The 27,760-nt window shown below is 38.1% G+C and overlaps 4 protein-coding genes across 5 annotated transcripts in view; 3 read left to right on the top strand and 1 right to left on the bottom strand.

The window, feature by feature from the left end:
- Nucleotides 1-249: 249 nt before the first annotated feature.
- LOC137200869 (zinc finger protein ZFP2-like) lies at nucleotides 250-2,783 on the bottom strand. 2 transcript variants are annotated; one of them, XM_067615560.1, is made up of 4 exons: nucleotides 2,670-2,783; nucleotides 2,012-2,071; nucleotides 990-1,624; nucleotides 250-905 (listed from the first exon to the last, which is right to left on the bottom strand). In XM_067615560.1, the coding sequence occupies exons 1-4, from the start codon at nucleotides 2,766-2,768 to the stop codon at nucleotides 314-316; spliced, it is 1,386 nt and encodes a 461-aa protein (XP_067471661.1). In that variant the 5' UTR covers nucleotides 2,769-2,783; the 3' UTR covers nucleotides 250-313. The 2 variants fall into 2 exon arrangements, with proteins under 2 accessions (XP_067471661.1, XP_067471660.1); XM_067615559.1 differs by having other exon boundaries at nucleotides 250-1,624.
- Nucleotides 2,784-3,895: 1,112 nt separating this feature from the next.
- tsen54 (TSEN54 tRNA splicing endonuclease subunit) lies at nucleotides 3,896-12,289 on the top strand. The gene is made up of 12 exons (XM_067570142.1): nucleotides 3,896-4,004; nucleotides 5,742-5,900; nucleotides 6,483-6,546; nucleotides 6,642-6,725; nucleotides 6,874-6,972; nucleotides 7,066-7,118; nucleotides 8,058-8,165; nucleotides 9,092-9,548; nucleotides 9,672-9,807; nucleotides 9,976-10,036; nucleotides 10,843-10,956; nucleotides 11,981-12,289. Exons 1-12 carry the CDS (start codon nucleotides 3,949-3,951, stop codon nucleotides 12,129-12,131), a joined length of 1,542 nt encoding a protein of 513 aa, XP_067426243.1. The 5' UTR covers nucleotides 3,896-3,948; the 3' UTR covers nucleotides 12,132-12,289.
- Nucleotides 12,290-12,687: 398 nt separating this feature from the next.
- LOC137167836 (5-hydroxytryptamine receptor 3A-like) lies at nucleotides 12,688-18,920 on the top strand. The gene is made up of 8 exons (XM_067570143.1): nucleotides 12,688-14,262; nucleotides 14,773-14,817; nucleotides 14,943-15,052; nucleotides 15,874-16,046; nucleotides 16,150-16,295; nucleotides 16,378-16,588; nucleotides 16,675-16,833; nucleotides 17,154-18,920. The coding sequence occupies exons 1-8, from the start codon at nucleotides 14,050-14,052 to the stop codon at nucleotides 17,414-17,416; spliced, it is 1,320 nt and encodes a 439-aa protein (XP_067426244.1). The 5' UTR covers nucleotides 12,688-14,049; the 3' UTR covers nucleotides 17,417-18,920.
- Nucleotides 18,921-19,524: 604 nt separating this feature from the next.
- The window catches only part of tmem104 (transmembrane protein 104), a 56,971-nt gene continuing 48,735 nt past the window's right edge, over nucleotides 19,525-27,760 (top strand). Inside the window, exons 1-5 of the mRNA XM_067616011.1 lie at nucleotides 19,525-19,792; nucleotides 20,469-20,535; nucleotides 21,379-21,500; nucleotides 23,003-23,084; nucleotides 26,114-26,207. Coding sequence (XP_067472112.1) covers nucleotides 20,491-20,535; nucleotides 21,379-21,500; nucleotides 23,003-23,084; nucleotides 26,114-26,207 — 343 coding nt within the window. The 5' untranslated portion in view covers nucleotides 19,525-19,792; nucleotides 20,469-20,490. The remainder of the gene's footprint in view (nucleotides 19,793-20,468; nucleotides 20,536-21,378; nucleotides 21,501-23,002; nucleotides 23,085-26,113; nucleotides 26,208-27,760) is intronic.

Below are 27,760 nucleotides of genomic sequence, written 5' to 3' on the forward strand. Positions count from 1 at the left end.
GTTCATACATTTTCTGTGTGTGTGGGGAGGAGTGTAATCCTGTATTGTACAATGACAAGAAAACTGAACGTTGAACCTTGAAATGGTCTTTAGTTTGGGAATCAAACCTCCAACCCTGCCAGTGGTGATGCCTTGCTCCTCAGTGAGTTTTGTACTCTGTGTACTGTGTGTGTGTGTGTAACTCTGGTGTATTTGCTGCTGTAGCTTTGACAGCAGGAGTAAAACAACAATAAAATTTCACACCTCAAGTTGCATGCATGTGAATATTATTGAAACATTTTCATGACAAGTTTTACAAGTCACGTGTCATCTTTTAACATACAAGGGATCCAGACAGTTCAAGTGCACTCTCTACACAGTGTGAGTGTGCTGATGTTTCTTTAAAGTGTCCCATCAAATGTAACTTCCCGCACTGCTCACAGGTGTAAGGCCTTACAACAGTGTGAGTGCGCTGATGATACTTCAAATTAGATGAGGAAGAGAAGCTCTTTTGACACTGCTCACAGGTGTAAGGCTTTTCTCCAGTGTGAGTGCGCCGATGTCTCTTTAAATCTCCAGACAGAATGAAACTCCTACCACACTGGTCACAGGTGGGAAGTTTTTCTCCGGTGTGGATACGTTGGTGATACTTCAAATATTTTGAGGAAGAGAACCTCTTCTGACACTGGTCACAAGTGAAAGGTTTTTCTCCATTGTGAATGCACCGATGTGTCTTTAAATATCCAGATTGAGTAAAACTCTTCCTGCACTGGTCACAGGTGTAAGGCTTTTCTCCAGTGTGAGTGCGCTGATGGTTCTTTAAATTTCCAGATGTAGTGAAACTCCTACCACACTGGTCACAGGTGTAAGGCTTTTCTCCAGTGTGAGTGCGCTGATGGTTCTTTAAATTTCCAGATGCAGTGAAACTCCTACCACACTGGTCACAGGTGAAAGGCTTTTCTCCAGTGTGGATACGTTGGTGATACTTCAAATATTCTGAGGAAGAGAACCTCTTCTGACACTGGTCACAAGTGAAAGGTTTTTCTCCATTGTGAGTGCGCTGATGGTTCTTTAAATTTCCAGATGTAGTGAAACTCTTACCACACTGGTCACAGGTGTAAGGCTTTTCTCCAGTGTGAGTGCGCTGATGGTTCTTTAAAGCTCCAAGTTGAGTGAAACTCCTAGCACACTGGTCACAGGTGTAAGGCTTTTCTCCAGTGTGAGTGCGCTGATGGTTCTTTAAAGCTCCAAGTTGAGTGAAACTCCTAGCACACTGGTCACAGGTGTAAGGCTTTTCTCCAGTGTGAGTGTGCTGATGGTTCTTTAAATTTCCAGATGTAGTGAAACTCTTACCACACTGGTCACAGGTGTAAGGCTTTTCTCCAGTGTGAGTGCGCTGATGGTTCTTTAATGCTCCAAGTTGAGTGAAACTTCTACCACACTGGTCACAGGTGTAAGGCTTTTCTCCAGTGTGGATACGTTGGTGATACTTCAAATATGCTGAGGAAGAGAAGCTCTTCTGACACTGGTCACAGCGACGTGTTTTCTCCACAGTGTCGGCTCGCTGATGTGGATCCATTTGTCCTCCTATGAAACTCTCCTCACCCTCATCACGAGGTCCAGCTAAGTTTTTGCTTGTTTGTTTCTATGATGCAAAAAGAGAGAAAGAGAAAGACACGAGGAGTGTAAGAAGGTTTTAAATAGTGGAACTGATACGAGAAGAAGTTTCCTGATGCATGAAAAACATGGACGAGGTGAAGAAGGCATTTCCTTTTCCAAGCCAATAGTTTTCTATCACTAAACACCTGTGAGTGCTGTATGGCTCTTACATCATGGCCACTTACCAAAAGAACAAAGAGACACTGTGTTTAAATCATTCTCTGTATGTTCAAATGTGTTTGTTGTCAGTTTAACTCATGGTTAGATTAGTTTCACCTGTCAGTTAGCTGCTAACAGAGACTGAAGCATCAGAACTGTTGCTATGGTTACAGGCAATTTAGTCTTGAGCCTTCATTAAAATTCTGGTTCTCACCTCTGCTGATGAGCTCATTTTGCTGCTGTTTGTCTTCTCCTCTGCTTCATATTCCTCCATCTATCATCATAAAATAAAGACACAAAAACAGCCAAGTTAACAAAAGTACAACAATGCTGCTAGAAGTGATTGTCAACCCTAGCTAGACAGTTATAGACTAATAAACAAGAATCCAGTCAGACATGTGCAACACACAGATGGCACACAGGCATCATACTTCACTTTATGATGAGCATTTTTTAAAATAACTGCTGTTTACAAATGAACTAACTGTAAGCATTATATTTCAGAAATAGCCATTAGTGGAAATGATAAAAACCATTTAAGTGTGACTATTCAGTCAAAATAGTTATTAAAATAGTTAATTCCACAGTGTCTTTCATAACACAGAGTCTTCACTTTTGCAGAGGAAGAAGTGCATCCACATCACAACAGGACCAGTTACAATTTACAGAACAAACATGCAAATCAATTCATTTAAATAAATACCAAAATGCTTTACAGCATAACATTTATAACCAAACTTACAGTAAACTAACATTGTTTGGCACCTGTGTTTTCTATCTGTGATGTGATTTAAGTTTTCTTGTTGATGCTCTAACTTGCAGATCATCAGCTACAAGTATAAAACAGATGAACAACGCTTGTATGTTCTTACCGTTTCTGTCTTAATGGAGTTTAATAGAATCCTGCAGGTGATGGGCATCTTGACTGAGCTCTGAGTAGCAGGTTTGACAGATGTACTGATTGTTTCCATGGTAACAGCTGTCAAATCCAATCCAAAATAAAAACAGATCTATAAGCCCTATCCAAAAGCTTTTTGAATATAAACAGGCCAAACTATGAAGCATTATATGCACTAAATAGCTATATAACATCACAGTCGCCCTGATGAACTAATGAAAAAACTAATAAAAATGAGAGAAAAATGGAAAAAAAAAAACATAATTGTAAAAAAACTTATTTGCAGCTGATAAATAGGCTGTGGGAATTCATCAGTTCATTCATATTTATATTATTATTTATATTTTATACACATTATTTTTCTTTTTAGTGCACTACATCCTGGATTAAACTATAGGCCCAAGCTAACGAAAGCTCAGAGTTCATTCTGGATATTGGAAATATTTCAAGGTTTTATTTGTTATAAAAAGAATAAGTAAACGAAGATATATCAGGCTTTTGATACACGGACAATATTTGTTAGTGTGATCAATTCATTTCTGGTTTTGGTCCTCTCATTGGATTTTTATGGAGGGTTTTGAGGGCCGAAACTAAATATATAAATGCATAAATAATTATATAATTAAATACTTAAATAAATGAATAATTATATAATAAAATGATTAAATTAATAAATAATTATGCAATTTAATGCTCAATTGCCAACATAAATAAATGCATCACAAATTAAATGAGACATTAAATATATAAATGTTAAATTTATTTGTGTATTTATTTATCTTTCAGCATTTAAGTCTTTTTAGTGTCAAAGTCCCTGTTTTTGTTACCATACTTCCACCACAGATCAACAGGGAAACACTGTCCGAGGAAACACAAAGAGGGAATTTGATGCTAGAAAGACTGTAAATGTGGCAGATATCCACTTGATATGACTAACTCAGACTGCTGCAGCCTCATATAAGCTTCACATCAACTTTTAAATGCATTTTGGCACTAAATGATAAAAAGTGGATTTTGGCCTCCATCACCTACATTGACAGCACATTTGAAGGGGATGTTTTAATAACCAGTATGAACAGGAGGAGTGATTACAGCGAGGAAAACCTCTTTCACTGTTCATTTTGACGCCTGACTGTTGTTTCTCTTTATGTCCTTTGTCGCCCCCTGCTGGCTGTGTTTATAACTACTTCTAAATACTGAACCTGACCGGCACCAGGACCCAGAGGAGATGTGCGGCAGGGAGGTTGGTAATCATGGCGGACCAAAACAAGACAGACACTCAAGAGAAGTTCTACAGTGAAATATTAAGGTCTGTTGTTGCCTTTATTATCAAATATTAATACATTTTAAGATAGACAGTAATAACCTTTCTGCCATTCTCACTCAGCGGCCCTTTTATACTTTTTCTCAGCCGTCTGAGCTCTTTAACGGTTGTCCTGTCCGCATGCTGAAATGGCTCATTTACCTTAACTGTCAAGTCTTGTTAACTAGCTAAGTTTTGGAGTTATGTCAAGATATATTTATGTTCAGGGAAAACATCACTTAAAATTTGCTGAGACAAATAACCTAGCTTTATAGCCGTAGCTCTGGTTAGTTTATTTCCAGAGGTGTGGCGGTGGTAGAATATTATTTTGAGACGTTTTATGAATCATTGGTAATCTACACTGGGCTCTCTGTCGCCATCCTCTGTGTGTGTCGGTGAAAAACAATGGTGGGAAGAGGAAGGGAAACTAATGTAAAAAAGATGAGAATTAATCGGTAAATGCTGTTTGGAGGACTGGAAATGATTTACACAACTATGGCAGTGAGTCACATGCAGCGGTGGAAAATAACTGAGTACATTTACTTAACTACTTTACTTGAGTATTTCCATGTGATGCTACTTTATACGTCCACTCCACTACATTTCAGAGGGAAATATTACATTTATTTGACACTACATTTATTTGACAGCTTTAGTTACTTTTCAGATGAAGATTTGACACAATTGATAATATAACAAGCTTTTAAAATACAACACATTGTCAAAGATGAAACCAGTGGTTTCCAACCTTTTTTGGCTTTTGACGTCTTACAAAAAGCAGTGTGTAGTCAGGGTCACATTTCACATGTCTATGAGTTGTTAACAGCTCCACCAAATAGTGATTTTTCCCTCTAAACTTCTCACATGCTTTCATTTCAATAAATGTTCAAATGATCCAATATTTCAGCAAGAATCAAAGATTAGAGAAAAAGTCCAAAAACTGAAAACAGATTTGTGTATCAGAACTTTGTTTTTTCTTCTTTCCTCTCCCATTAATGTAAGGAATGTATTCAATTAATCTATGATAACGATTCTGGCACACGATCGCTGCCTACAGTCTACTATATGCCAGAATATTCCACAGTACTTCTCTGTGGGATTGATCACAGCTCCTTTACACAGAGCAGAAGTTGCAGATTTGTGTATCAGAACTTTGTTTTTTCTTCTTTCCTCTCCCATTAATCATCTCACGACCCCTCAGATTTATCCGGTTTGGTCCTTATATCTTTGGCCCATTTCCCAGCTTTCAGCATCAAAATTCAGACAAGCTTTTTATACATTGAAAAGGTTGTAACTTATCATACATATGACAAGCTCCATTCAATGTGAAGCAACTTCTGCAACTTTGTGCATCAGTTTTTGTGAATGTTTGTGTGTTCCCACAAAGACTTCACAAATAACAATAACAAGCTTTAATTTAAAGCTCTGGATATGACATCTTACATTCAACTGAGTTACTTGTTGCAAGCTCTCTTATAAAAAGTACAGTGGCTTTCATTTTCATCTGATCGTGGCAGGCCTATTAAACTGTAATGACGACCACCTCTACATCGACTCTAAGAAGTTCAATTAAAAATTAAATTAAAATTAAAAATTATATTTCATCACGTCCAGACCCTTCAGTCAATATTTACATGCTTTGCCTTTATCTAGTGATACAAGCATCAAATGTCACATGACAGGAGCTAAGTGCTGATGTCTTTTTTTTTGTTTTTTTGTTGTTGTTTTTTTTTTTTATTCCAGTCCATCTGAGCTGTTCGCAGCTCGGGCCAGGAGTCACAAGATCCCAGTCAGAGGACAGAAGGACTTCTTCCCCAATGACTCGGATGAGCAGAGAGAGCGTCTCGAGCAGAGTTTACATGAACACTGGAGCCTGATATCAGAGGAGAGAGTGGAGAGGCTGTGAGTAGGCGTTCATCCGTCGACGAGGAGGAGGTTTTCAAAGCAGACGTTTCTCACAGCCGCATCATGATATCATGTATCATTATGAGACATGAAACTCAGTACTTTAAAGTAAAAAGTAGAAGAGAAGCTCTGATTAGGGCTGCAACTAATGATTACTTTCATTATCGTTTAATCTTTTGGAGAATTTCTCGATCAGTCGGTTAATCATTTAGACTATGAAATGTGAAAAAGTAGTGAAAAAATGGCCACAGTGACGTCTTCAGTTTGCTTGTTTTGTCTGACTAACAGTCCAAAAAGATATTTAATTAACAAAAAAACAGCAAATATTCACATTTAAGAAGCTGTAACAATCAAATTTTCGGCATTTTTGCTTGAAAAAAACGACTGAAACGATGAATCAGATATCAAAACAAGTTGCTGATTATTATTTTTGCAGCTCCAGCTCTGATAAACCAACTTCACACTACTCACTCAGCACCAAACAGACAAAGTGAAAGACTAGCTGGTGGCTAAAACAGTAAGAAACACACACACACACACACACAAGAAAATCACTGACTGTCTTCTATTTTCCTGTAGAGGAAGCCTCGTGAAGGCCACGTGGGTTCCAAGTGACCAGATTGTGGAGCTTCAGTCTCCAGCTGTGAGTACGAGATCACACCGAGCGACACACTGTGATCTCCTTTTCTTGTTTGTGTTAAGTTATTATAACGTATCTTACGACATGTTATTACACAGGGCAAGTTTTGGCAGACGATGGGCTTCTCTGACAACGGCAAACAGTATCTCCTCCCTGAAGAGGCTCTCTACCTAATGGAGTGTGTGAGTGACAGATAAAAAAAACCTGTTTGTCAGGATGCGGTTCACCGGTTCTTTGTATTTATTCAGTTGTATAACACTCCATGAGTCTTCCGCTAGCATATGATCTGTGAAATATTGATTTGATGACATGAATGTACTGTGTGAACAGGGAAACCTGCAGGTGTTTTACCAGGACCTGCCGCTGTCCATCCAGGACGGATATGAGAGGTTTCTGTCCTCAAACACAGTGAGCCTCCAGCAATATCAGGTACCATTAAAAGTATGATACATATTCTGGAGAAGAAACACAATGCTGAACTGGTTTAACACCTCCTTTTTTTTTTTTTTTTCCATCACCAAGGTGTTCGGGCATTTGAAGAGACTTGGATATGTCGTGCACAGGTTCGATCCCAGGTAATAGAGTCTTAATGCCTCATCCAGACGGCATTAGAAATATGAGATAATCAAGCTGTGATACATGGTAAACAAGAGACTTTAGGGAATCCACTATCAGTTGGTCCAGACTGAAATTTAAAAAGTGTATTCCATCCATCAATCCGTAATCTGTACCTGCTTATAAAGCTCCTTTCAGACATGCGCTTTGTTACATAAATGCAAATGCGGTTTTACATGTTGGTCTCAGGTTTGCATAAACACACGAGTCAGATAAAGCGGCAAAGTTACGAGGTCAGACTGACTAACAAGTAACTTACAGCAAGTCTGAACTGAATGCCGTCACGTTAATGTAAAGTCTGCAGCAGCACGAGGTTAAACAGACGGCGAGAAATGAAGCGCACGTCTTGTTCACCTTCATTTTTATAAACGTATCTCTCAGTTATCATCTCCTGAGGAAAGGGAGCTGATTTTAAGTTGATTATCAGAATCTACTCCTGTCAGACTGATCTATAAAAATGCGAGGAAATACGCAAGTGGATACATACCAGGCAGTTGGCTTAACATCTAGAAAAACACTTTATATATGTGAGCAAATTGGATGAAAAACAAAAGAGCATTACTTAAACAGACAGCAGTGTTACTTGTTCAGTGTCTGAAAGGGCGTCAAATGGGTTCATGGCTTCTCCTTTAGCTTGACTTTGGCGTTAAAAATGAAATTGAAGACTCTTTAGAAACCGATCGATCATTCGCAGCAGTTGAAGCACGTCAGATTGCTGTTATAGTTAACTGGAACTGAAATTATTACTGGGATTAATGGGTGAAATCAGCTGAAGTAGTACTTGTTTTTTAGGGAAACTAATCATGGCTTGACTGGATATTTAGTGACTCATTATTTTGGTTTGTGTTACTGTGGAGCTCTAGAGTTCAGCTGAGCGCGGGTGTTGTTTTTTTTTACAGTTCGGAGCCGTCGTCCTATGCGAGACAGCTCAACCTGCCTAAGTCACATGACAGAGCAGGGAGACAAGTGAAGAGGAAACGCAGCACCAGCCCCACCCCTACATCCAGGTAAACAGAGGCTGTGCCCGGAAATAACTTCCTTTGTACACACACACACGTCTGTAGCACGTACGCTAGTGTTTGCTAACAATCCCACAGTGCAATCCGTCACATTTAAAAGATGCAAAAACTAGAGTTGTGCAGTAATGATCATGCAAAATAAAGAATAATTGCACATGACTATATTTTCTTGTTAATCTGCTTAATAAAGAACAATTAATAAAGTAGAGGCTGGTGTAGATAAATCTGTTAATTATATTTTTGATTAATTTAAGGGGCGCTCTGTACTCTGAATCCTACAACTCTCATAAAACAACTTAATGAAGTCTTTTGATAAATTCTCTGTGCTTGTTCAATGTCATAAAAAATGATCTTTGATGTGTAAAAAATCAGTGGATTTCCCCTTTAGTTGTTTAATCTATAAGTGTTAAAAAATACAGAAAAATGACCCTCACAATTACAGAGATTACAAATAACACGTTTTGTCCGACCAACAGTCTAAAGATATTTAATTGAAGATGATAAATGGCTTCTAGGGTTAGTTAATTTTCTGTTGATCAACCTATTAATTAGTGACTGACTTCAGAAACAGAGCAGACTGTACAGAGCAGAGGTCATTCATTGACAAATTTATGTCAAGTCCATTTATTCATAGAGCACAAACACACACACATAGTTATGAGGATCAAAAGAAAATTAATACAAATCTAGAATTGAATAAATGCAATTAGGATAAAGTCATAAAAACACAATAGTAGCATTGCACAGAGAACTAATAAGTAATAAAAACAGCTTTTTGTGGCCATTCATGTTTTAATAATGATTATTATGAAGGCATGCAAATTTCAAATTGTATAGCAGCTCATTATCTGTAAAGTTTTGTTCAAACATGTGAAATTTTCCATAACTGGTGTTCACGAGTGTCTTTTCTGCAGTCATACTGACGCACAAGACGCATCCACGACGGAGAAGATGGAGGAGGATGAAGGTGAGGAGGATAAAACACTTCCTGGGTTGCACGTGACGACCTCTCCAGAGGCTTCAGAGGCCCAAACCGCCGCTACAAGTCCAGCGGATAAATGCGAGGGCAGGACCTGGTGGGTGACGGATGTTGGCGGGGACTCAGGCCATCAGGCGGATCACCACGCTGCCTCGGCTTCCGCACGTTGGGACTTCAGCTCCATCCTTTTCCCAGACCTGGGCTCCGGCGAGCGCCTCTCCAGCTGCCTGGCCTCCCCGGACTCCTCTCTGCTGCCCGGGGCGTTGGCTGTGGGAGACTGTGACGTCGCCCCCTGGAGGCAGAGAATAAACCTACGAGAGGTAAAGATGTCGGCAAAGGAGAGGGAACAGGACAAGCATAGGCGTCACTGGGATGTCAACAAAGACAAGGAGGTTTGTAGCAGCTTCAACATATAGAAAAATGTCTCATTCTCTACTTAGGTTTGCAATCATTCAGTTTATTTTCAAGTGGTATTAACGGGGCACATCACGGGGGGATCACGTTCCTTCTTCAAGGTTCGGCAGTGCAGAAACTGGGCAGAGTATCGGGATCTGCTGGCAAGGCGAGAGAGGAAGCGTAAAGGTCAACAGGCACACTTGTGGAACAGCGAAGTCGCTCCTTTACATGACCCAAGACAACAAATCCCCACCGGTGAGTTGACATATAGAGTGAAAACAGTTAATCTACTTTCTTGATCTTTTTTTTGTTTGTTTGCCTTTCCAGTGTCAAGAATAAACTTTCATGCTTGACCTCCTTCAGTCTGATCTACATTATCAGTTGTTTCTGATCTTAAACATTTGGGTTTTTTTTTTATTCCAGGGGAGCTGCTGGATAAAATCAGTGTGATTAAATCCACCCATTTGCTGGAGGGAGCCTCCAGGTATCACTTACTTCTGTTCCTATTGTTGTATTGATTTAAAAAAATGTGAAAATGATTTTCCTTATCTGACAGCAGTTCAATCAGGGGAGACTAAATGTAAAATAAAGTGAGGAAAGTGCTTATGATTGGCATTTTATTGGTTATAGATTACACCGTATGATTGAAGAGATGTACAAATGGTCTTTAACATCATTAAATGATCAGATGTTTCCTCCTGACTGAGTCTAATATCAGGTGGTGAAATCACAGACATGTCAGCAGAAAGCAGCTCACATAGTGTTAAATTCTGACAGCTACAACATGAGCAGTTAATAAAGGGATTCAGTGTTTGTTGTACCTTTGTGTGCATTAGGTTTAAGATTACAGTTTATCCAAGAAAACTATACATTATATAGTATAGTGTAGTATAGTAGTTATTTTCATGGATCCACTGACAAATTTCAATCTGAGACTTGAAATAGACTTTGTAGGTTTGCAGTTCCAAATTGTAAATTAAAAAATGTGACCTTATATGAACTTGTATTCGTTGTGATTAGAAAACATCAACTCCGAGTTACTTGTGAAGGAAAATAAATCAGATTTTGTACTTTATGTGAACTGAGCTTGTATTTCTGTTATCACAAGTCATGATCTTTAATTTACTAACCTACAAAGGACGGAGGAACAAAGGAGCGTGATGCTGTAACTCTGGTGTTTGTCAATGACTCGTTGTGCCGCTCGTACAGCTGAGCGTGATGTATTGTACCGTGAATGGAGAGCGCATCGTTCAGGAAATATTGATGACCTCTGTGTTTTTGTCCACGTAGGTTGAAAGGTTCAGACGAGTGGAGGATTTGTTTCAGTGTTTACCAACCTGACTCGGTGGCTGATTTCAAGAAGAGCAACCCGGGGAAACCTTACTCCCGCATGTGTGTTTGCAGGTAAGAAGTGATGTTTATTCAAGATTGGCTTACAGAAAACAACAGACTTCTGACTCAATTTAAATAAATATCACAGTTGTTTGAAATGAATGGAGCTTTTGTCTTTTCTGCCTTTCAGTGGTTGTGATGCAGTTAACCAACTAGTCTGTTGATTAATAATTTAACCCTCCTGAGTGTAGCTAGACCATGTTCTACAAAACATTTAGTATCTTAGTTTATGATATTGACAGGCTTCTTTTGTCTCAACTGTGAGATTCTCAGCTTTCCGAGGTGCCTTTACGACCATCAGGGCTGATTTACTGCGCGTGCAATCACATGATACAGGAACAGAAGCTTGTTAGCTTACAGGCTTCACTCGAGTCACTATGCAGCACCCACTACACAAAAAGTAAACGACTGCAGTCTTCCATATATCAATAGGTCAGGTTGTCTGTTTTTCAGTGATATAGAACACTTTGATATTTACTCTCAGAGTTTATATTGACCAAAATATAAAGACAGCATTAAAATGTACATATTGTCACATTGTTTACTAAAAAAAACACCAAGGACAATATGCAATAAATGGCTGTAACTCACTGAGGAAAAGGTGGATTTCTTGTCAAACACGGTATGCTCACACAAAGGTAATGCATGATGGTAACTTCACACTGCATCAGAAAGAAAGGGGCAGGTTCCCCTGAATCATATGATGTATAACACTTGATACTCACTGAAAGAATAAGCTCAGAATTGGCAAAAAATATAAAACTATGTCCAGGCTCTTCTGTAAAATGACGGAAAATAGTGAGAAATGCCCGTCACGGTTTCAAAACCCAAAGAGATTTATTTTATAATGATACAAAACAGAGAAAGTAGCAAATGCACAGATTTGAGAAGCTGGAATTGGCAAATGTTCAACATTTTTACTTGATGAATGAATTGTTGGTTCGTTTTCTGTTGATTGACTGATTGATTAATTGTTTCAGAGTACGCTGGCCTGTCTCCCGTTACATAATTTGATTCTCTCTCTGTCGTGTCCCAGTTTCGACGGCCCCGTGCCCGACCTGAAAGCTATCAAGCTGCTGGCCTTCCAGAGCGGAGACATCCCGGTGGTCTTTGCTGTGGTGGACCACGGAGACATCTCCTTTTATACCTTCAAAGACTTCCAGCTGCCCACCGATATCTTCCCCTGAGACCTCACTGCTCCCTAAACCTTTACCAACATGTATCCAGACCTTCTAAATAAATAAATCTGCATCTGTTGGACTGGCTGGACACACAAAAACAAAAATATCAATCAATCAATCAAAGCTGGATGTAGCAGATTAAAATAAATCATGAAAAACACAAAGTTCCTTTGTGTGTCTGACCAGTGATTTGCAGTTGGAGGATCATTTTAGTGCCAAAGTTTTGTTCTCTGAGTCGGTAGAACATCGTCGTCTGCCACTGTGACCTTTATGATATGACTATAAGCGGTGCCAAAAAATGGAAATTTTCAAATTCTACATAAATTCAAATTCTTTTTCCTTCCTAATCTGGACAAACAGACAGTTAGAGTTATTTCTATGAGCTATTACAATGACCAGACTTGTTATTGTTAATTTTCTGCAACAGCTAAAGTTAGATTGAGTATTTTATTAATCCTAATGGGAAATAAATTGTAAAGTTGCTACAGCAGCCATGCAAAAAAAAAAGTTGTATAACGTAGTTTTGTGAACAAAGAAAAAGAAGGTGATTTAGAGTAAGAGGGAAAAAAAAGATACGTTGTTGGTTTTAATGATGCTGTATTTTTAATTTGAAGACAAGAGAGTGTGTTGTTGTAGTTGTGTGTGATCAGAAGAAGAGTTCCTGACACCCTGAGGATCGTTTGTACTCAGCAGTGCTGCGAGGTGAGAAGTTAAACCACAAGAGTTCAGCAGAAATAAGATTTTCAGCTGCAGTTGAGATGCTCTTTATAGACACACTTCCTGACTTAGTAACAGTGCACATTTGTTCCCTCAAATCTTCTTCCGTTGCACTTTTAATGTGTTTAGACTCATTTCACAGTTTCACAGGCACAAAACAAATGATTCTATCTTGAAATAAGAATAGCTGCAATTTACATTGTTTTTTAGGGAAATCAAGGGATGTTTCAGCTTCAAATCAGGAGAACAGGGACGACTAGTCTTTCTACTCTTTAGGGATAATATGTGGTGATGTATGAACTGTCTTCGTTAAGCCACTGTGTGTCTACATGTATGCAGTTATAATGGATGTGGGCCACTACTATATGTTCAATGTGTGTTGGGGAAGTGTAAATGGTTTGTCATGTAAATTCTTTCATCTGCATAATTAGAAATATAACTTTTTAATAAATTAATCTTAAGATCCACTTAAAATCTTTCAACCTTGTCTTTAGAAACCTCGAGTTAAGATGAATTAGTCAAACTACAGAAAATCAAGACTAAACTTTGATGCTCAAGTATAACAAATTTAATGTCTGTAACTTGCACTTTGCAAGAAAGTTGTGATCTTTTTGGTTTTTAACTACAATCATATAAGGAAAATGTTTTCTGTCTGACTGTCACAAACTGTGAGCAGACATGGGAGACTTTATTATTTAAATCTTGAAATGTGCTGCTGAAATATTGCTGTTTACTTTCTTATGTGCAGGTTTTTTTTTTTTACTTTCCAATTAAAAACCTTGAATCATTTCCTGTCACGTGTCTGTTTTCCCCTCGACCGCAGTGTGCACACTGAGTCATGTTGACTCTCTGCCTCGGCTGCAGGTCAACAATAGAAACGTACAGGTGATTTGTATTATGTCACCAAACTACAAAACCACAAGAGCAAAGAGAAATCCAGTTCTTACACTGGAGATGAACACCTGTTGATTCCTCTTCCGCACTAAATGTTGTATTGTTCTTCTGTTTATACAAGAAGTGTTGCAGTTTAAAAGGGTTTGCTCAGATTAAGCTGGAAGCGTCAGACTAACAGCCATGTCAGCAGCTCTCAGGACTCTAACTTTCCTGGCTTTAATTGGTGAGTTATTAAAGGTTTTTTTTTTTGCTCCTTGAGCTGAATAAAGATGAAAAGATGCTGTAGGGTTTGTGTCTGCTTCTGAAGGTTCAGATGAGTGTTTTCTCTGCTTATAAAGTCTATTTTTCTCCTTTCCCAGCAGGTATTTCCAGCAGTCAGACTCCAGACTGCTCCTACTTGGGTCTTCTGAATCACTTAAACCTGTCGACAACAAACAACGTTCTAACAATCATGCGACCGGTGAAAAACTGGACTACATCCACTTTAGTTCAGATTGACATGTTGTTGTTTGGTATTTTAGAAGTGGTAAGTGTATTTATAGTCCTGTGTGTATATTGAATGGACCCTGGGTTGATATTTTAAAGGGTCAGTTCACACAAAACACTGGAAAACATCAAGTCATGTGGGTAGTTTTGGTTTTATGTGCACAGGTTTTATCAAAAAACTATTTTACTCTGGATAATGCACAGACCTCGCTGTGGACAGTTCTCTTACAGGAACTATTTCTTCGGTAGAAAGTAGTTCCAGTGAAATTTGTCGACACTGAGGTCTGTGAGAGTAATCAGGGCGTTGTTTCTACATTTCTACATTGTTATTTCAGTGCTGTGAGTACCACAAATTCAACTCTGTTCACTTTTAAGTGTATGACCTGGGAAAATAAACCCCAAACTACTTGCGTGGATAGATATCACAAGATTTAAGTGAGAAAAAGTGTTTTTTAATCTGGATTAATTGATTTTCTTCAATTAAACATCTATTTTTGTTGAAAATGCCCCCCCCCCAAATACTTACCACAGTGCTGCTGATTGTCTGCAGGATGAGAAGTCTCAAACTATTAAGACCCACATCTGGATCCAGATGGTAAGACTCATTTTCAATGAGTGGTTCCATCACAACACGTATCTACTTCAGCATCATTTTGCTTTTAGTTTTCTGACTTTGCTCATCATGTAAAATCTTTCAAGCCCGGATTTTTCTTTACGCAGCGTTGGACAAATGAATTCCTAACTTGGAATTCGTCTGATTTTTGTGGGATAAACATGCTGACTGTTCCAAGATCGATGCTCTGGATCCCTGATATAACCATCCAAGAGGAGTACGTACAATATCGTTCATTATATAATATATCACATGTATTTCATCACATGTATTGTGAAAACTGAACCAGGATTTAACTGTTGTTTCGGCAAGCCTGAGTTAAAAACTATTCGTTCATGACTTTAAAACACAGACTTAAGACATCGAGCACAGATCTCATCGGTTCACAGTAAAGAAAACGGACATGCAAAGACAAAATTGTGATGTTTACAGCCACAAAGCAGCTCATATGTAATAGATTATAAGGAGAGTAAAATATTGCAGCAAAAACTAAGTGAAATCACTTAAAAAAACAAAGAAAATTAACTTTTGGCAGCGTTTTGTAGGTCAGCAACCCTTCTCCTTTATGAAACTGAATTTCCTGAAATTAAGCTCAATTTACTGAAAGAAACACGGTTTAACTGGTAATCTCACTTCATAAAACACCCTTCAGGCTAGTCTGGAGGATTAAGATTTAATGACTAACTCAGGTGAGACTTATTTAAACTGCATTATTAAACATCAAAATAAATGAAATACTGATATAAGCCTAGCTTAACTGGACATCTTGCTGTATGAAACAACCTTCAGTTTCCTCACATGGCTTAAAATTGTGTGTAATACGTCCTGATTCTCGTCCATTTACATGAGTGTTTTATATAAAGAAATAGGAAAATAATAATGTTTTTCAGTGTGCTTTAGAGAAAAATATCTTTGCGATTCTGCTCTAAATACTGAACTTTAATCCTGGTTCTGAAAAAATGTTTAGATCTCAATTGATAAATGAACATTCTCTTTTCTCTCCGTTTACTATTATAAATCTTCCTTTGTTCCCATCAGCGCTTCCGATGCTGGGAGTAGTGAAAAGAGTCAGTTTGTTGGTGTGTTTCCCAGCGGTTTGGTGCTCGCCGACTCACGTCAGGTGCTGACCTCCACCTGTCAGCTCAATCTTTTCCGCTTCCCCTTCGATGAGCAAAGTTGCAATATCACATTTTCCTCCATGAACTCTGAAGGTAAATGTTGTAAACTGCACACTCACCTATTTTATTTTTTACATCTAGCACTGCTTGTGAATATAATTGATGTAATTGTTTATTTCTTCTTCTTCTTCTTCAGAGAAAACTATAAACCTTGGAACCTTCAACAATGACACGATCCTGACTAAATACTCTGAGATGATCATGATTACGCAGGGAGAATGGCAGCTCACTAACATGGAAGTTGAACAATACACACATACTCAAGGCAGACTTGTATACATGGTAAGATATGACATGAAATTTGAGCTTCTAGAAGTTCTCCTCTTCTCCGAGAGTCGTCGTTAAATTTGACTGTTTCTTGCAGGTCAAAATCACCAGGAAACCAGTGCTTTATGTGATCATCTTAATCTTACCCCTTTTCTATTTACTGGTTCTGGATTTGGCCTCCTTCTTCATCCATGAGGCCAGAGGTGAAAAGCTGAGCTTCAAAGTGACCGTACTCCTGTCCATCTCCGTCTTACTGCTGATTCTTCAGGACATGTTGCCGTCCACTGAAGACAGGCTGCCATTGATAGGTGATTTAACTGTAGGCTTTTTTTTTTTTTTTACATGCTGCCAACACCCCCGTCTCACCAGTAGTGTTTCTGCACCTTTATTCTAGCTACTTACTGTGTTACAACCTTCACCCTGGTGGGGGTAAGCGTCCTGGAGGCCATGTTGGTGAGCTTCCTCATCGACCTTGAGGGTCCCTGTGGTAAGACGGCTCAAAGCTCAGTCGATGCTCATGTGGATATTCAGATGGAAGCCGACCATCAGAAAGGTGAGTTTTTTCAGCCCGTTTTTCATCCTGATATTGTAATGGAGATTTCAAAGGCAGGTAGTATTTTAAACTATATGTGGTGGTCACACTGGAGATGATACATTTGTATAATTGTTCATTTAAATTTTTTATAGTCAGAAACAAATGAAACCATGGAGGAACCAGATGATGCATTTTCTTCAGCAATTAGGCCAGATAAAAGACTTGTCTTTGGGACTGATTGACTTTCGCAGGGAATAGGAATATCAGCCATGATTCCTAAAGTAAAAAACAGATGCATCAGTCAACCTACAAGCGCTGAATTATCTTCTCGCACACAGAGCCAGTTGGAGCTGAAGAAGAGACGGGCGAGGTGAAACCGGAGAAGAGTTACCCTCCTTCGGATTGGCCCAAAGATCTGCTGAAACAAATCCTGGAGGAAGTGAGAGCAGCTCAACAGGAAGCTGGAAGACGAGACAACGTCAAGACAAAGCCTGGATACTACAGACGTCTGGCTGAAATCATAGACTCTGTGTTCTTTGTCCTCTATTTTTTAACTTGTGTCATTTTTATGATGTTCATGTTTATATTGTGGAATCCATAGTTGGAGACTGACAACTAGATGATGCGCGTACATACGACCTGCCAATACGTGCTCTGGCTAACCTTCTCCTTTAAAGTGCAGAATAGATCTTATTAACTTAAGAACTGAAGTATAAAATACAGATTATAGAATGAAAATGATGTTATGTACAGTATCAGGATGAGAGATGATATGTTCTTAGTTCAAGATCAAGTTGATTTGTGTTAATATTTGTGGTTGTTTGATGTGTGACGATTGACTGTTTGTTATACTGTAAATTACAAGATGCAGATTCATGCGTCAAGACCGGCAGAGTGGGGAAAAAGAACCTTTTCCCAGCAGATTCTTCTGGATAATCCAATAAACAGGATTATTATGGGGTGATGTCAGTTCATGCTATCATTTAAACGGATTAGTCACACTATTGCTTCGCTGACAGTACGGACAATAGTGGCATTATTGTTCACACGAACCTCAGCTAAATCTGACTAATTAAATTCAATCCCTCTTTTAATTTTTAATAAAAACAAACCGGCAAAGAAGGAAAATCTCAGTGTAAAAACATTAAAGAACTTTTGATTAATACGATCTTACAAACTTTGTTGAAAATATTCCCCAAGAACAGGTATTTTTCAGTCATGTTCACCCTCCTGATCTTTATTCTAAAATAAAAGAGTGCACATTTATTGATATGTGTATATTACAAGCAAATTGACTTTATTTCCCAGAATTGGTAAAAACTGATAAGCTTAACTTCTTTTTGCTTATTTCTCTAGATGTTGGTGTAGAAATTGTTGACAGTTTTCCTCCTCTTTTGAAAATTAATTTATGTATAGTAGTGTAGGTAACAGGAGGTAAAAGTAAGGGGGAGGTAAGAGGTTTTGGTGTTTATATGCTGTTTGTGATGGAAGATTTTTTTTTTTTGCCTAAATACCCGTATTAAAGTATTATGACCCTATTGTAAGAATAACAGCTGTTGTATTGAGGAACCTGAAGAAAACTGTCCATGAACTAATTTCTAATGAATTTAAATTGAAGTGAAATGTAATGATTTTTGGAGGGACCCACCATAAAAAAGATCTTTAAAGCTATTCTGAGACTGCAACAACAACGACACATTTCATATCATCTGAATCAACAGACACATTCTGAAGAGATGGTTGTTTGTTGCTCCACTTCACCTCTAATTATCCTTCTAATTCATATTGTGTCTTTGTCTGTCTGATTTTATTTATTTTAATTGTTAACTGTACACATATATCCTGTTAACACACACATAGTTTATTTACACTCAAATGTATATTTATATCTACATTGGTATTCATACTTCTATTTATATTCTGCTTTATCATGTCAACATGCACACACACAGTCTTTATACTTCTATTTATATTCTTATATTTGCACACACATAATACACCCCCCAGCATCTTTGTCAAGTACTATCCCTCTTTTTCTTACACTGTTATGTTTGTGTTTATGTTTATTGTTTAATGTTCATGTTTATTGCTTTTTCTGTTGACATATTGACCACATTGAATTTGCTTTTTGGCGAATAAATCTGATTCTGATTCAAAGTATTAAGAATAAGTATAATATTGCTGTGGATGGATATTTAATGGGAGCACAGACAGGTGTGCATGTCATATGACATGTACACGTGTCATATGACAATACATGCCAGTAAAGGGTTGGTCGTTTTGACAGCCTGGGCAGCACGGAGGGGCGGGTGATTGAAAAAAATCCGGGAACAACACAATTTAAAGATTTGCTGATTTAACCAACGTGCATTAAAATAATGTTCAGTATACTGAAAGTAGTTAATGATGAACATCCTGTTGTCAGTGTAACGATATCTGACAGCGCGGATGAACACAAACATAAAACATGTGACTTCATTGGGCCCCTTCAATCAATTCTCGAGTAAACCGCAGCCGTATACGGCATTGAAGTGAACAACTGACAGAGCGAACCAGCTAACGAGGGCATCAAGCTAGACATAATAATAACAACCCCAAACCTATATGGCCTTCAGAGTAAAAGCGCCAGTATGTCACCCAACACCGCAATAAAGGCATGGTTATGTAGGAAGTTTTATTTTGAAATCCAGTACCGGAAATATGGTTTTGTATTAGATGTAGCTTGACGTGCGGTCAGCTGGATGCTTAGTTTACTGCCTCTGGTAGCTAAGGTCCTCGCTAGCCCATGGGAAAGTGTTTTTGTCGGAGCTTTCGTTTTACACTGACTTCCCTTCTCCTGCTTAACAAAGAAACGGCTCATGTTAGCTAGCTGGCATGGCTCTGCTTTTTATTTAGTGTGGATTTGATGCAACTGACAGCTTGGAGCGTCCTGCTAGCTTAACAGCTAAGTTAGCGAGATACACTGGGGAGAAGTAAGGTGAGGTGTTTACTTTTGTTTAAAACGACGACAGTCAGTCGCGAAGCTAGCCACGGGATAATTCTCACTTTTACCAGCGTATTAGAAACAGTCACATTCATTTACATGATATCCCGACATAGTTTTGTGTGATAAGGAAGCTGCCAGCTTCGATGCTAGCGAGGCAAAGTCAGCTCACCGAGATCACTACAAAAGCTGTGACTTAAACTGAATTTTATAGTTGTTACAATTAGATACACACACTGTAACAGTAATATACCGTCAAATGTTAGAAAGAAAGAAAGAGTTGGCAGTTCCCATAGTCTCTGTAACCACATAGAACTGTAATAATAGATAGAAAACATGTGGGAAAAGACTATTTTTCATATATAATCCGTGCTGCTTTGTGGATCATGTTTATGCCGAATTAAAAAGTCACCCGTAAGAAGTCAGAAATGTGTTGAATCTAGTTTTCAACTCATGTGATTTTTTTGATAACGTCAAAATAAATATTAAATTGCTAGATATGTGACTGGAGTTCGTTTTACCATGCAAGATAGAGATGTGAAACCACTTGTTGTCTTTTTTTTGGAGTTCTTATTCTTACATTATAAACTTTGTACGACCTGTTTTGTCAATACTGCACTGTCAATAAAGGAAATATGAGTTTTGACAAAGAAACTATTTTTCCCTTCAGGTGAGGACAAGTGTCATCAACCATGGCAGGTGGAATCACAGACACAGGGGAACCCTACTCCGCATTTGTGAGTATCATGCAGGATGCTGCAGTTAATTAATTCTCTGGATAATTAAAGGTCAGGCATGTTTAACTGCCTTGTAACTGTAAAGTGAGAGCTCTGTAAAAATGTGAGTTTTCTTCAGGCTTTAGGGGCTTTAAGCTGCAGTGGATTCATTCATGAATGCAAAGGAAATTTTTAAACCCTGCTGCCTTTAAACAAGAAGAAGGAGTTGTATTATTCTTCTCCAATTTCTTGCACATTCACGTCGAACTACGTGCTTCTTTTGAGCCGAATAGATTGCCTGCTCATTATGTTAACTTAGGTCAGAGAAAGTTACAGTTCTGATTGAACATTCTTTGTAAATATGGATTGTGCATAGAAAAGCGGAGTGAATAATAAAGAGGAAGCTAAAATGCTTACACATCCTCTTTCTTTCACACCAGGCCCCTTTATGGTCTATACTCAGCTTTAACGGCTTCATTTAAGTCCTAAACTTTGCTTATGTCAGCATGACATCGTCACAAAGCATTAACTTCTGCTGGTCAGATGTTTTTTTTTTTTCCAGGAAGCCAAAGCTTTGAATCATTTAAACACTCTGTAACCCGATAGGGATAAGTGCTTCCCAATTAGCCCAGTTGCCTTCCTTGACAATACTTGTCTGATCTTTATCGACCAGCGTGCTGACGAACACCTGATACTCTAGTGTAACCTCAGGTGTGTCTGAGATTTCGCGTATAAGAAAAATGACCTTTAAGAAGTCATTAATATAAACTTTAATGATCCTTGTAGAAGAATGAGGTCAGTGAAAGTGAAAGTGAAAGGTTTTAGACTTGAATGTATCTTTACCTTCCGTCATGTCTTCTCCAGGTGGGGCTGGTGTACATGTTCAATCTGATTGTGGGAACAGGAGCTCTGACCATGCCCAAAGCCTTCGCTTCAGCTGGTTGGGTGGTCAGCATAGCGCTCATCTCCTTCTTAGGGTTTATGAGGTGAGTCTTGTCGTACCCGTCCTCCGCTCCACCTCCTCTCCATTTCAAACACGTCTACGTCGCTCTTTCTGTCCGTCATACGACAGCGGAGGCAACATCTGCTTTCTTTTTACAGTTTATATTCTCTTTCAGCAATAACACGGCACAACATCTCTATCTGAAGGATAAACATAATTAGTGTATTCATGCATGCAGAGTGAATTAGGCTGAAAGTAACAAATCGCAGCACAAATCATGAATATTAAAATAAAATAAAACTGTAAAAACTATTTAGTTAACTATAAGGGCAGCTGAGTAATTTGTTAATCTCTTAATTACTAATGTAAAAGTTTTGCGACCGAGTAGAGAGAGTCTACTGTACTCTGATCATAAAGAATCCAAAACAATGAAACAAGACGAGGTTTATAACTGTCTGTTTCTGAATATGAAGAAGTTCAGTTATGTTCTCTAATTATTATGATACTGACTAATAGTTACTTAAATAAGTATACTCAAAACAGTCTGCAGATATAAAAATGACAATGACCTGATATGTGGATGATTCATTTTCACCAGTCTGCATTTTTATTTATTTTAGACATAATACGTTGTTTCTGTTATTTGTGAAAATGATTCGCCAATTTTTGAACACCTCAAGTAAACCTTCAACTTTCCCCCATTTTTTTTTTTGAATTTTTTAATCTGAGGCATCAGTTGCACTGATTCACCACTGCTGGACTATTTCACTGTTCAGGATCACCGTCGCCCAGAACTCAGACATATCAGTCACTTAGTAGCTCATAAAATCAATTTTGGGAAGATTGTTGAAAATACTAACTAACTATAGATGGTGAACAAACTTCTTATATGTTGGGAAAAAACAACAACTGCTCGGTGCAAACGGCAAAGTAACAAAAACACACTATTTACTCTGAACAAGAAAGATCTTTTCCATTAAACTCAATACAAACCTTTAACATTTCTTCTTCACTCACACTAGAGTGCTGCTGGTGGAGATATTACCATAATACCATAATACTACACACTAAAAGCTTCCAGGCAGCACTGAACACACTGCAGCTGAACAGCACGTCAGTCTGATCTTGGATTTTACATGGATCATATTGACTTAGGTTTACAGAACTTTCCTCACAAAGTTAATCATGTTTCGTTTCTTACTTTGCAACCTTTTAAAGTTGCAAAATTTTCTTATCTTTCTGTGAGTTTGTATGTTCAACATCCCTCCAGTCACATATTTAATGAGCCACTGAATGACTGAAATGTTCGGGTTCTGGGAGATTACAGTCCATGCCTGTGATCTGTTGTGTGATGATCCTGGACCAGGACTGGGAAAAAGTGTCCAAAGATATTTGACACATGGTGCTACTGCAGCGCATGAAGAACATTTGTATTGTACAGCCGATGGCCATAACGGTGTTGGAAATACTTCATTTCAACATCAGTGTGATTAATGGCAGCTCGTTAACCTCGTTAACCGTCTTATCTTTTAACCCTCCCCTCAGCTACATGACCACCACCTTTATGATCGAGGCGATGGCGGCGGCCAACGCTCAGCTGCGCTGGAAGAGGAGAGAGCAGGAAGAGGTGAGTCAATGAAGTCTTACTCTATAAGTTCATGTATTTAATAAGATGTTGGCTGGAGGGATGTGACAGATAAACCAAATATTAAAGAAGTAAATGCTCCTCTCTGTCAGGGGGAGTTAAATGTCTACTATTTACACCCAGTAGGCGAAAAAGTGGAACTAATGTCAGTAATAATGCAGTGCAGCGACATTTCCAGTCTTTATCTCTTGTTAATGTGCTCACAGGTTTTGTTCTGACATGATGAAGTATGTTTAGGCAGCTAATAGCAGAATTAAACCTGTAAAATAATGTGTCAGAATAATGTAAATCCAGAGTGATTACAGTCTGGGAGTGTGATGTTAATATTCCAGCTGTGTGCTTATGTAGAACAGCACTGAAAGACAGACATAAGAAGCAGTGTTTCTTCTTCTCTTTTTGTTTTTTTTTGCAGCGTGCTGGATCTAGTTTGTTTCATTGATTCTCAAAAATAGACTTCAGCAGATCCTGCTATGATACAGATTTGGCTCTGAAGACACAAATACTAGATAATATGAGAGCTTGCAGTGCACTCACTACAGCAGATTCCTGTTATTATAATGTCAAATCTTGTGTGTTTCTTATAATTTGCATGTCTCACTGTCTGTAAACTGTCTATGTTGGCGTCTGTCCTTGAGATGAGGTAACTTCATTGCCTTTATGACAAACCGAATGTGTAAAACTGGATCATATCTGAAACTTCCTCCAAAACACATACTTTTTGAGATTTTTACACCTTAATTTTCCATTTCCATTTAGCAGAGATTACATTTGCAATAAATGTAAACTTTTTTCACATTCTCAAATGGTTTCCTGGCAATTTTTAGGAGGTAGTTTCTTCTCTTTAGCTCTCCTGAAGTCTTTGATTATTTACGTATTTTAACTCATGTCAGATCATGTTAAGTAAAGTCTGACCAATACTGGATTTCTGAGTCTGATACCAATATTGACAAGTTCAACTTGTCAGCGCTCTCTAACTAACCGCTCGCTTTGTCATTTCTATAATAAAATATTTGCGGTAACTCGTCGGCTGACAGACGTTATATGCTGATGTTGACATATCTGTGGGAAGATATTGTGTTTTAGATTTGAACCGCCTGCTTCCTGTCTTGTGAGAAGTCAAGAAACCAAACAGCACATTGCGTCTGTAACTCAGGAACTTTACAGTTAAAAGTAGTAAACTAATGACAAACTGTATACAAGCACACATGACAAAAAACATGGTGATCCACAGATCTGATTCCGCTGTGTTTAAAAGCTTTGAGCATCTCTGGAGAATCAAAGCCTGGTGACCTTTCTGACCATACAAACATCTCCTCCTTCAGTTGAGAGAAACAATGACTTTTTTTTCATTTTAAGCTCATTAAACAACTAGACTTTGAAGATAAATTCACCGTTAATAGCTCCGTTATTTAGAGGGCTGTTGTTTTATAACCCAATACCTCTCCGGCCACCTGCTTGTAAAGAAAAAAACCCAATTTGGATGAAAGTGTCACTGTAGGACTGTACTTGATTAACAAGGGAAACAACCGAGTCTTCAATCATTTTTTTTTTTTACTTTGACTAAGAAAAAGACTTTGTGCAGTCTAAATGGCCGGGCCTTAGCTTTTAGTTTCTCCCCGGGTGCAGAAGTCATCTTGCTTGATGCCTTTGGGGTTTCCAGTCGAGGAGTTATGAGCCTGAGGACGATAGCCCGGCTTTAAACACTCAGCCTTGATTCATAGCTCCTGTACTCCTCTAAGCCCTTTTTTTTTTTTCCTCCCACGTAAATGGAAAACAAAAGAAGGAGAAAACTGGAAATGTTTGCCACTGAATGCTTTTTATTTCTCTCTGCTCGAGCGAAGCGTAATAATAACTGAAATACAGGCGTTTTTTTTTTTTTTTTACAGCGATGCATCATCATATGTTTTTCAGAGAAGTCCCATATAAGTTTATTGGGCAGAAACCATAAGTGTGAGAGAAGTATTTCTGTCTGCATATTAAATAATCTGAAACCTCTAACTGTGTGGCTGAGTGTGATTAGTCTGAAATATCACATAACTGATTGTGTTGCATTTACAGCTGAAATAGTTCATGTTTGGCACTGACTGCTCTGATGTTACCGCCCTCTGCTGGAATTTTAAGAAGAATACAACTAGACTGTACTCTTCATAAAGCACCAACATGGACTTTATTAGATTTTGATTATGAGTTTACAGTGATTCAATTGATGTACTGATGATACTTTAAATGATGGTTGTGTAAAACTGATGTATATAATACATGAAATATACAATTAGTCACATCTACACATACAGCTTACTGCCTGAATCCTAGCCTATATATATAAGTATGCACTCACACAGATGAGTCTAGATCTGTGCAATTAATTAATTCTAATTAATAAATTGGAAGTGTACTAATTGAATCTCCATTTTAGCTGTAATTAATAGGGACCCTCTTATGAGATTTTTCATTTAAATATAATTTCCTTTCTAGAAAATTATAGGAAACTATGAGACCCATAAAATTTAAGCCTTGACGAATACAACATTATACCAAAACTTATATTATTAAATGTTAAGCACTGTTTTATCACAGCCCAGTTTATCTTACATTATAACTTTTTTTTTTGAGGTCAAAACCCTGATGTTGACATCTCTCAGCTGTGTTGTTGCATCTTAGAAAACTGTTTATTATTATTGGGTTGCCTGTTTGCTGTTGCTTAGCTCCTGTCATTCCTAATTCCTACTTCCTCCCTGCATCCCAGCCAGCGTCTCACATATTAATTCAGCTCATGACACTCACAAAGTTGACTACCATTGACAGATATGTGGGCTCTTGAATGGTTGTGAACTGTAAAAGTCCTCGGTTCTCCAAAGCACCTCCCCAGCTGTTGCTGGTAATTTCCAGATGTTTTCCTCCCCTGCATCACGTACGGGGCAAATAGACACTGTGTTAATAGCTTGTAAACTGACTCTTGTTTATGTTGGGAAATTAGGGAAACAGACACTCACTCATATCGTCCTCCGCAGATCGATGACAGCGATTCCACATCTGAGTATTCGGATGATGACGTCATGGGCAGGGGTCGATCAGAGCCGGAGACGAAGCCCATCTTGTCTGTCCGTGAGTATCGTTCTCTGTACTACGACTGGTTATCGTATATAGTTTGTATTACTGTCATTAGTGCAGTAACTGGCAACAAAGACGAGGTTGAGCCATTTCAAACTGGACCTGTTACATGTTGGTAAGTCCTTAAAACCAAACGACAAAACGGGACGTGTGTTATTGTCTTCTGAAAGGACGAACATGAGTGTTTTCTGCGCCGACACCCCTACCAGTAGGATCTTCCAAAATTACTGTCACAAAAATGTTTTGTTTTTTTAGGAACAAAAACTAGGTTAAGATTATAAAAACATTGTGGTTGTGGCGAGTGTCAACTTTTGGTAGGAGACAGGATGCGAGTAGTTGTTTCCTGTTTCAAAGTCAGACGCTTTGGGAACCTAACCATCCTCCCTAACCTCCTCCTTCAGGGGTCACACTACTTCCACCTTTGCTCTTGACAGACAGAAGTCATAATTCACAAGGCCAGTAGACGTTCTTGTCAGGAAATTGTAGGAATTTCAAGAAACTGATGCTGTTGTTTTTCTTGTCTTTGGAAAATGTTTATCCGTCAAGATGGGAGATAGAAAAAAAAGAGAGAAACAGGAATTTGAAGGACATCACTTAAGGTTCTGGGAAATTGTGATGGACACTCTGCAGTCTTTATTTTCTGTTATTTCATAGACCAAACATTTAATAAACTAATCCAAAAAAAAAAATCAATAATAAAAATAATTGTTAGTTACATACCTGGTTGAAATTGCACATTCAGTTTACTTTTATACAAGGTTTTAATAAAAATTTACTATAAAATTACAAAGTTGTTCCAGTGGTCATCAGAGCATGTTTTATTACTCTTTAAATATCTGGCCAAGATAATTGTGCTGTAAAATTTTAGTCCTGCACATGAAATTTGGGCTCTGTTTTCATGTTTCTCTGGTTTAGCCATTGAATCTCAATATTTGTAAACAGGAAGTAGTTCCTAGAAATGAAACAGTTACTCAATTAATTGATTAGTTGAGGGGCAGAAAGTTAATCTTTTGTCAAAAATTCTTCTCAAATTTGAGAATTTGCTTTCCTCTATTTTCATTATATATGTTAAGTTTAAATTAAATGTCTTTGAGTTTTTTGGACTAATGGTCGGACAAAACGAGGAGTTAGAAGGCGTCAACTTGGACTGTGCGTATTTGTAATATTTTTCACAATTTTCTGACATTTTATTGGCTAAAGATTGATTGAAACATTTCCTCCTAAGTTCACATTCGTGCTGTTTTTTCTTTAAAAGTGCGATGAACAAGATGTTTTGCTGGTATTGGTATCTTTAGTATTTAGATAACATTGAATGCTAAATGAAGGCCAACATAATCTCACTGTAATATTTTCATTTTGACACATAAAACGTGAACGCTGCTTTGGTGTTACCTGAATTTAACCATTTAATCTCAACAATAGTGAACAGTAAACTCATAAAGTTGGTCATGAACCAGTTTTTAACCCATTTTACATAATAAAAAGACTTAACTCTGACATTTAACCACCTCCTTCGTCCATGGTATTTACTTAAGATGGCGTTTTAA

Source organism: Thunnus thynnus, chromosome 17, assembly GCF_963924715.1.
Source record: "Thunnus thynnus chromosome 17, fThuThy2.1, whole genome shotgun sequence".
Taxonomy (NCBI): domain Eukaryota; kingdom Metazoa; phylum Chordata; class Actinopteri; order Scombriformes; family Scombridae; genus Thunnus; species Thunnus thynnus.